The 10816-nt window shown below is 43.7% G+C and overlaps 1 protein-coding gene across 3 annotated transcripts in view; it reads right to left on the reverse strand.

Annotated features, from left to right (window-relative positions):
- APTX (aprataxin) overlaps positions 1 to 10788 on the reverse strand; it is a 66104-nt gene extending 55316 nt beyond the window's left edge. Inside the window, exons 1-2 of one of the 3 annotated variants that reach the window (XM_056569807.1) lie at positions 10658 to 10788; positions 1286 to 1422 (exon numbers count right to left, since the gene is read on the reverse strand). In XM_056569807.1, the coding sequence (XP_056425782.1) occupies positions 1286 to 1415 (130 nt within the window). In that variant the 5' untranslated portion in view covers positions 1416 to 1422; positions 10658 to 10788. The other 2 variants (XM_056569806.1, XM_056569809.1) reach the window with 2 other exon arrangements.
- Positions 10789 to 10816: the final 28 nt, after the last annotated feature.

A 10816-nucleotide genomic window follows, 5' to 3' on the forward strand; every position in this document is an offset into this window, starting at 1 on the left:
CAAGCACTAACACATTTTTCCTACAACAGAAGGTTTATTAAATGCATTGCAAAAATCTATATAAAATCACTTAGTAATAATATGATCATATTAGTGACTTCTGGGTAAGTACAAGCTAGAAAAAATAAACTATGCAATTCAGCCTTCTCCATTGGGGTCAAACATTCAACCCTTAAAAGGGGTACACCATTGGTCAGCGTTCGGAACTAAAATGTTCTGATCACTGTTTTTGCGCTGCGGGGGTCAGCCATGCCCCTCATGTCATGACCACGCCCCCTCAATGCAAGTCTATGGGAGGGGGCGTGATGGTGTCACGCCCCCTCCCATTGACTTGCATTGAGGTGGCGTGGCCATTACGAAGAAGCGGCTGCAGTTCATTGATTTAAAGCGGGCGCTTTAAATCAATGAACTGCAGCGGCTTTTGCAGGGCCAGAGACCGCCGCTGCCACCCGCTTCTCTCCCCCTGCCCGTCCTGGGGTCCTCCTGAGTCATACCCCCCCCCCACCACCAGGGCAGTGGTCTCCAACCAGCAGGCCTCCAGATGTTGTAAAACTACAACTCCCAGCATGCCAACGGCTGTCCGGGCATTATGGGAGTTGTAGTTTTGCAATATATGGGAGGTACGCAGGTTGGAGACCACTGTCCTGGGGGATAAGGTGTTTAGGGGCGGAGTACAGGGGGAAGGGGGGTCAATGGTGGAGGTCCCAGTGGTTGGATCCCCAGTGGTCTCACCGCAGCGCCCCCCCCACCACACCGCTGCCCCATTGCCTCCCCCATCCCTGGTTTTATAATTACCTGTTCCCGGGGTCCGTGTTACTTCTGGCTTCGGCGGCATCCTGAGCGGTCACTGTGCGCACTGACAGTGACGTCGCGTTGAGGACGTCACCCGTCACTGCGCAGTGCACAGCGTAACGCAGGACAGCGCAGGAGCCAGAAGTAGTGCGGACCCCGGGAACAGGTAATTATAAAACCGGGGATGGGGGAGGCAATGGGGCAGCGGCCGTCTCTGGCCGCGGGCGGTGGGGGGGGTGGTGGTGCAGAGGGGCGGTGCGGTGCAGGGGGCGGGGATTATCAGCAAGGTAATTGCCGATACCGATAACGTCCAAAATCGTGAATATCGGTCGATAATACAGTCCAAACCGATAATCGGTCGATCCCTAGCTTATAGTCCTTTTAAGCTTTTCAGCACATAAACAGAACTAAAAGACAGGTGTACAGTAACCGCAAACATATTATTAACAATTTAAAAAAAAATAATAATAATAATTAGAAAGTGTATTGTTACCTTGATGCCGGGAACATTTCTTGTCCACTATTTGAGTCTCAGGGCCTCGTCCAACCAATACCGGCTCAGCATGAGGCAGTTTGATTCTACGGCCTGTATTTTCTTTACTTACTAACCAACAATCCAGCATTGTGGTCCTGAGAAAGAAATCACACATTGTAGTATTGGTTTGGATGTCCATATCTCTGCTGTCAATCTTTACCCCAGATGTAGAAATAAAACAGTTTAACAAAAATGTTCAGTCAAAGTCAATGGCCAAGAAAGCGTCACATCGACTGAACAGTCTGCTGTATAAAATACACTAACATACCCTGAGAGCCTTGTTTTTCAATTTTATCGTTTACTGATTTTATAAATTCACATTTACTACAGAATAGAACCTGGCTGCTGTAGAAAGTATGAAGGATGTGTGCGGGTGGGGTGCGAGGTAGCGGCGAGCAGAGCCGAGGTGAAGAAAACTGTGAAAGACTGTATCCCTGTCACCGAGATCCTGCAAAATACTGAGTCCCTGAGCTACAGCACACCATCCCTCACAACAAATAGTAGGCAGAGGGTCTGTACGGCTCAGCCAATCATGCTGGGTGTGCTGACTACAGCTTTTGAGCAACTGCAGGAGTCACAGTCGGCGGCAAGATCAAAGTCTTCTTCACATGACCAGACCCGGCAGGAGAAATGCTAAGACGTGGTGTGCATGCACTCCAAACGAAGGCTGATTTCCATTATCTAAAAAAATACATTATTTTGTAAATTTAATGGAGCCATTCAAAAAACGCAGCTTGCCCTGCTAAAAACAAGCCTCATATGGTTATAAAAATATTTTAGATATAAAATATGTATGTAAAAACATAAAAAGTTACTTCTTGGAGAGGAATGGAAGGGATAAAAAAAGCAAAAACAATGCTGTTGTGTCTTGAAGGTACCTGTCAGATCCCCCCCCCAAAAAAACATTTTTATATGTTACTGACTACCTAATCCATGTACCGTATATACTCGAGTATAAGCCGAGTTTTTCAGCACGATTTTTCGTGCTGAAAACACCCCCCTCGGCTTATACTCGAGTGAACTCCCCCACCCGCAGTGGTCTTCAACCTGCGGACCTCCAGATGTTTCAAAACTACAACTCCCAGCAAGCCCGGGCAGCCATCGGCTGTCCGGGCTTGCTGTGAGCTGTAGTTTTGAAACCTCCGGAGGTCCGCAGGTTGAAGACCACTGCGGCCTTCGACATCATCCAGCCCCCTCTCACCCCCCTTTAGTTCTGAGTACTCACCTCCGCTCGGCGCTGGTCCGGTGCTGCAGGGCTGTCCGGTGAGGAGGTGGTCCGGTGGGATAGTGGTTCCGGGCTGCTATCTTCACCGTGGAGGCCTCTTCTAAACGCTTCGGGCCCGGCCTCAGAATAGTCACGTTGCCTTGACAACGACGCAGAGGTGCGTTCATTGCCAACGTACTTCTGCGTCGTTGTCAAGGCAACGCCTCTATTCCGGGCCGGAAGCGCGGAGAAGAGGCGCCCCTGGTGAAGATAGCAGCCCGGACCACCTCCTCACCGGACAGCCCTGCAGGACCGGACCAGCGCCGAGCGGAGGTGAGTACTCAGAACTAAAGGGGGGTGAGAGGGGGCTGGATGATGTCGAAGGCCGCAGTGGTCTTCAACCTGCGGATCTCCGGAGGTTGAAGACCACTGAGGGCGAATGATGAGAAGAGGATGATGAAGGGGGGGGGGGGGTGTGGGATGATGACAAGGGGATGATGAAGGGGGGATGTGTGGGATAAGGGGATGATGAAGGGGGGATGTGCGGGATGATGAAGGGGGGATGTGTGGGATGATAAGGGGATGATGAAGGGGGGGGGATGTGTGGGATGATGACAAGGGGATGATGATGAGGATGTTAATGACGGGTCTGGATGATGACAGGGGGGGGATGATGTATTTCCCACCCTAGGCTTATACTCGAGTCAATAACTTTTCCTGGGATTTTGGGTTGAAATTAGGGGTCTCGGCTTATACTCGGGTCGGCTTATACTCGAGTATATACGGTACATCTAATATTTATGCCTCTATTATCTATATTTATTATAAAAATCCTTCTTTTCATTAGCTCGCAGTGTTAGATATCCTCTCAGGGGAAGGGGGTGTGTCCCTCCCTTGTGGTGGTGGGAGGTGATTGGTGTGCTGCTCATGCAGCCTTGTCCACGAGTCATCACTTGTCCATGACTCATGGACGAGCCTGATGCTGCTGAAGGATTGGTTAGTGCCCCAGTTGGTATGAGGACCCCTAGGGGTGGGATTTTCCGTAGCTGTTTTCTTTATTAAAAATTCAAAAAGGTCTTACATATTCATCAATAACAACATTTACGAAGTTTTTGGATCTGACAGTGCCCATTTAAAAATGTTTTCATATGTTCCTGGGGGTTGCTAAAATAAAGAATACTTACCTACCCTGGTACCTCGCAATTCCAGGTCTTGGGACTTTCAGTCACCTGCTGCTCCCTGTTTGTAGCTACTTTTGAGCAAAGACTTCAAAGGAACCCGGCTCCACGGCGCTGAATGACCACAACATGTGAACCATAAAAGGGAGTTTATTTGACCAATATGCAACGCGTTGCGCTGCGCATGTGCAGCTTCATCAGGCATGACAGGTGAGGAATACAACGGACTTAAATAGGTAAAAAACATTAACCCATTGATTAACAAAGCATAGATAGATAACCATCCCCCATACCTTTTCAATCATAGATCCATGCTGCGAGTCGCCGGGGGCCGTAACGGAGGGTAGGAACCGCGGCAAATAGCAGCATGTGACCTTGCACAGGATACAAAAAGACAAGCATTGCAATTGACATAAATAAATAGTATAAAACTAATAGTGAGCCCTGCTGCCCGGGGAGATGGCAAATATAATAAAAAACTGAATACACCGCAGCATTCGGCTCACATAGAATAAGACATATAACTATATGCACTATAAGATATTACTTACAGTGGAGGAAAATAATAAATATAAAGAAAAATATATATGTAAAAAAAATATATATCGCATGTATAGAAATAATAAACATATACAATTAAGAAACATATATATCTATTACCGAAAATAATAATATATTATACAAAATAGTTTTAAAAAAATTATAGGAAAGAACAAATAAAATTAGCGAACATTTTCTATTGATTCATTAAGTCCCTGAGGGATTAAAGTTGCCAATTTAAAAATCCAGTAGGATTCACGATTTATTAATTTCTGGTAACGGTTAGGAGTAGTTATTGGAATAGTTTCTAAAATAGTAAGTTGTAGATGACATTATTATTATGTATTGTGGAAAAATGTGCAGATATACTGTGTAGTAAAAAAAAATTTTTTATGTTGGACCTATGTTTACACATATGTGATCGCACAGTTTGAATTGTGCGACCAACATATTGCAACTACAATACAAAAGATAGATAGCATACTGTGTGTCACAACTTACACTACATTCAATAGAAAATGTTCCATTAGTTTGGTTAGACTGGAACTTCTATTTAGGGATACCGATCATAGAACAACATAGACAACGTGATCTCTTACAGGGAAAACAGCCTAATAATGTTTTAGAAGAGATTGAGGTTTCCCTGTTATTATTGTTCAATCTATTCGGAGCTATCGTACTTTGCAAATTTCTAGACCTTCGAAATGTCACCCCTGGATTAGAGGGTATGACATTTTTCAGAATGGGGTCGCTACAAAGGATGGGCCAATGACGTTGCAAAATATTTTTGATTTCACTGGCCCGACAATTATAATTAGTAATAAAATTGTATTTGAATTTATTTAGATTTTTGGTATCTTTACCTTTTTGTTTTAGTGTTGTAATTGTGTTGGTGTGTGGAGTGACTAATTGTACTTGTTTCTTATCCTTTACCTTACTGTTAAACATTATTCTTTACCACATTTTTATTATCTTCCTAAACTACACAAATGCTCTATTAAGCCACCGGGTCGTCCTATTATTTTGGGCGTTTCTTCTATCACTGCAAATCTCTCTCATTATGTAGATTTCTTTCTTTATGTTTTGGAATTACCTTCACATCTTAACCCCTTAAGGACTCAGGGTTTTTCAGTTTTTGCACTTTCGTTTTTTCCTCCTTATCTTTTAAAAATCATAACCCTTTAAATTTTCCGCCTAAAAATCCATATTATGGCTTATTTTTGGCTTCACCAAGTCTACTTTGCAGTGACTTTAGTCATTTTACCCAAAAATTCACGGCGAAACGGAAAAAAAATAATAATTGTGCGACAAAATCAAAGAAAAAACGCCATTTTGTAACTTTTGGGGGCTTCCGTTTCTACGCAGTGCATATTTCGGTAAAAATTACATTTTTTGCGCCGTGGTCTGAAGTTTTTATCGGTAACATTTTTGTTTTGATCAGATTTTTTGATCACTTTTTAATGAATAATTTTAAATTTTTGGGGGATAAAAAGTGACCAAAAATACGCTTTTTTGGACTTTGGAATTTTTTTGCGCGCACGCCATTGATCGTGCAGTTTAATTAATGATATATTTTTATAGTTCGGACATTTACGCACGCGGTGATACCACATGTTTATTTTTTTTATTTACACTTTTATTTTTTTATGGGAAAAGGGGGGTGATTCAAACTTTTATTAGGGAAGGGGTTAAATGACCTTTATTAACACTTTTTACTTTTTCTTTTGCAGTGTTATAGGTCCCATAGGGACCTATAACACTGCACACACTTATCTCCTATGCTGATCACTGGCGTGTATTAACACGCCTGTGATCAGTGTTATCGGCGCTTGACTGCTCCTGCCTGGATCTCAGGCACGGAGCAGTCATTCGTCGATCAGACACCGAGGAGGCAGGTAAGGGCCCTCCCGTTGTCCTGTAAGCTGTTCGGGACGCCGCGGTGTAATTTCACCGCGGCGGTCCCGAACAGCCCGACTGACTAGCCGGGATAGTTTTACTTTCACTTTAGAAGCGGCGGTCAGCTTTGATCGCCGCTTCTAAAGGGTTAATACCGCACATTGCCGCAATCAGCGATGTGTGGTATTAGCCGCGGGTCCCGGCCATTGATGAGCGCCGGGACCGACGCAATGTCGCGGGAGCCGGCGCAGGACGTAAATATACGTCCTGCGTCGTTAAGGGGTTAAAGATTCTACACAATGAATTTTTGAACTTAACAATATTTCATTACCACCTTCTTTTTCTTTTTGAACACTTGATGTTAGTTCTCTGTATTCCAACATTAGTACCAATTTAGGATTACTGACCCTGCAGGAATATCTTTTTAAAGACCCCCTTATGAATAGGGATCAAGCCAATTTTCTTCTGCAGTCTGTACTTTTTATTTTAGAGCACAATGTTTTCTCTTTTTCTGATATTATTTACAGGCAGATCAGGGGCTGTGCTATGGGGACACGCTTTGCCCCCAGTTATGCAAATTTATTTATGGGTAGGTTTGAGGCGCTCCACATAGCACAGTCCCTGTTCTATTCCACTCACATTTAATTTTTCCGTAGATTTATTGACGATTTATTTTTCATTTGGACTGGGACCCATGTGCAAGCATTGGAATTTGTTGAATTTTTAAACTCTAATTTCTGGGGATTACAATTCTCACTGAATTTTGCTGATGACGTCATTCAATTCCTAGATTTGGAAATTCTAAAGGTGGCAGGTGGTATATCCACCAGGACTTATTTCAAGTCTATAGTCAATAGTTTTTTGCAGAGTGCCCACTATCCCGTTTGGCTGAGGAGCGTTCCCTATGAGCAGTATTTGAGAATACGAAAAAAATTGTACTTCGGATATTGATTTTTACCAACAGTCTGCTGTCCTTAGGGAGCGCTTCTCAGCCAGGGGATATCCCCAAAAATTGTTGAAGAAAGCATATCAAAAGGTAAAGGATAAGAAACAAGTACAATTAGTCACTCCACACACCAACACAATTACAACAATAAAACAAAAAGGTAAAGATACCAAAAATCTAAATAAATTCAAATACAATTTTATTACTAATTATAATTGTCGGGCCAGTGAAATCAAAAATATTTTGCAACGTCATTGGCCCATCCTTTGTAGCGACCCCATTCTGAAAAATGTCATACCCTCTAATCCAGGGGTGACATTTCGAAGGTCTAGAAATTTGCAAAGTACGATAGCTCCGAATAGATTGAACAATAATAACAGGGAAACCTCAATCTCTTCTAAAACATTATTAGCCTGTTTTCCCTGTATGAGATCACGTTGTCTATGTTGTTCTATGATCGGTATCCCTAAATATAAGTTCCAGTCTAACCAAACTAATGGAACATTTTCTATTGAATGTAGTGTAAGTTGTGACACACAGTATGCTATCTATCTTTTGTATTGTAGTTGCAATATGTTGGTCGCACAATTCCAACTGTGCGATCACATATGTGTAAACATAGGTCCAACATAAAAAATTATTTTTTACTACACAGTATATATGCACATTTTTCCACAATACATAATAATAATGTCATCTACAACTTACTATTTTAGAAACTATTCCAATAACTACTCCTAACCGTTACCAGAAATTAATAAATCGTGAATTCTACTGGATTTTTAAATTGGCAACTTTAATCCCTCAGGGACTTAATGAATCAATAGAAAATGTTCGATAATTTTATTATTTGTTCTTTCCTATAATTTTTTAAAACTATTTTGTATAATGTATTATTATTTTCGGTAATAGATATATATGTTTCTTAATTGTATATGCTTATTATTATCTCTATACATGCGATATATATTTTTTACATATATATTTTTCTTTATATTTATTATTTTCCTCCACTGTAAGTAATATCTTATAGTGCATATAGTTATATGTCTTATTCTATGTGAGCCGAATGCTGCGGTGTATCCGGTGTTTTATTATATTTGCCATCTCCCCGGGCAACCCGCAGCACGGCTCACTATTAGTTTTATACTATTTATTTATGTCAATTGCAATGCTTGTCTTTTTGTATTTTGTGCAAGGTCACATGCTGCTATTCGCCGCGGTTCCTACCCTCCGTTACGGCCCCCGGCGACTCGCAGCATGGATCTATGATTGAAAAGGTATGGAGGATGGTTATCTATCTATGCTTTGTTAATCAATGGGTCAATGTTTTTTTACCTATTTAAGTCCGTTGTATTCCTCACCTGTCATGTCTGATGAAGCTGCGCATGCGCAGCGAAACACGTTGCATATTGGTCAAATAAACTCCCTTCATGGTTCACATGTTGTGGTCGTTCAGCGCCGTGGACCTGGGTTCCTTTGAAGTCTTTCCCTGATATTGCCGTATATCTACCGGAGGGCAGCAGTCGACCTAGGATCATTCTATGTTTATATCATTGTTGTGTATGAAGTTGCACAACCACCCAGGGTGAGCAATTTATTTATATTATTATCTCACCAGGGGATCTCAATGTTACTACTCTATGGAGCGCCTGTCTCTTCTACTATTCAGCAAAGACTGACTGAGACAGGACACTGCTGTAGCCAATGACATGCTGGACAGGCAGGTCAAGCTGGAGAAGATTAGGAGATCAGAAGTCAAAGAACTAGGAGCTGCAGGGGACTGGGTTAGGTATACAGTAACCCCCCGACATGCGATGGTCCCGACATATGATCAAATCGACATACGATGGCCTCTCAGACATACGATGCTTTTATATGTCGGGGCCATCGCATTAACTGCTATCTGACAGGGCAAAATGCTTAAGCTGCTGTCGGATAGCAGTTTAAGCATACAGGGCAGGTTCGCTTACCTATCCCCGCTGCTCCGGGTCCACTTTGCGATCCTCCGGCGTCTTCTGCATCTTCTCCGGGGTCCGGGCCTCGCTTTCCGGCGTCGTTATTACGTTACTACGCACGGCGTCCCGGCGCACCAACGTAGTAAGGTCACCAGAAAGCGAGGCGGAAGAAGCCGGAGGATCCCGAAGAAGACGCCAGGGCAGCGGGACAGCATCGGGAGCGGTAAGGACCTGGTCCGGAGCGACGGGGACAGGTGAGTACAGCTTCCTATACTTTACATTGCACGAATCCCTCAACATACGATGGATTCGACAAACGATGGGTCGTTTGGAACGAATTACCATCGTATGTTGAGTGACCACTGTAGATCCTTTATCTTAACCTCTGAATACCCCTTTAGGGTACGTTCACATGGGCAGATTACCTGCAGAATTTCTGCAGCGTATTTTCTGCGGAAAATCCGCAGCCGATTTTGCTACCAAGGAAAATCTGCAATTCTGCCTCTATTGCGGATTTTCTGCTGACCTATTGAAGACAATGGTAGCAAAATCCACTGAGGATTTTCTGCAGTATATATGCTGTGGAAATTCTGCACGTAATCTCCCCGTGTGAACATACCCTTAGGGTGCTTTCACATGCTTGTACTTGTGAAAATCGTGCACTCACCATTCACTTGTGTGGGTCCGTGGACAGCCCGCAACAGCATCAGATTTGCAGGCTGCCAGTGGACCCATTGAAATAAATGGAAAACCCGCTTCTAGTTACAACCTTGTGTACGTTCACGTATGCATAGTTTGCGGGGGTTTTTTCTGCTGCAGATTTTATCATTGACTTATCATTAGAAAATCTACAGCAGAAAAGTCCGTAGTATTCTGTGGAAAATCTACAGCATGATACGGACGTGTAAACGTAACTAAAATCTCCAGGTTACTTTACAGCCCAAGACTTGCCTGAGATTAAAGTCATCATGATATGGATTCGCAGAAAGTCCCATGTAAGTCTATGGAACTCCTGGCAAATCCGTATCCTGACCGCTACGACGTTGCAGTCAGGATACGGATTTGCCAGGAGTTCCCGTGGCTGGACCATAATCGGAGTTCCATTGTCAGTGCTGTTCTCAGGCATCTCAGAAGCTCACATACAAAAGAATGGAGCGTGTACAGACTCTCTGAGGCCCCCGTTCTGGATATTGGGGAGGGAAGGGTGATGTCCCAGCAGTCAGACCCTGTGTGATCAGCTTTTATCCCCTATCACAGTGTTTCCCAAGCAGGGTGCCTCCAGCTGTTGCAAAACTACAACTCCCAGCATGCCCGGACAGCCTTTGGCTGTCCGGGCATGCTGGGAGTTGTAGTTTTGCAACAGCTGGAGGCACCCTGCTTGGGAAACACTGCCCTATGCTGTGGAAAAGAATTTTCTCCGGATTCTGTTGGTCTGCCAGTTTCAGTATACAGACACCCAATAAGAACAGCTGGAATGCTGACCTCCACCACTTAGTACGCCAATAGGTCACCATGACTCCCTGGGGATAAGAACCATTGCAGATATGAAGCCTGCACTAAAGTCGCTTACACGAGGACATGTTAGTCACGTGCTCCTCCATTTCTTACCTAGTAGTCTGAAGCAGAAGACAGAGGGGGTGTGGCCTCGTCTACACCACAGCGCTGGCTAATTAGCGTGTACGTGTCGACGTTGCGTTTCAAACGTCACTTTGTAATGCGTTGCGTTTCATCCGCCATAGTTGTGAGTGCGAAGGCGATGTGGGCGGT

This window comes from Hyla sarda, chromosome 1 (genome assembly GCF_029499605.1).
Source record: "Hyla sarda isolate aHylSar1 chromosome 1, aHylSar1.hap1, whole genome shotgun sequence".
Taxonomy (NCBI): domain Eukaryota; kingdom Metazoa; phylum Chordata; class Amphibia; order Anura; family Hylidae; genus Hyla; species Hyla sarda.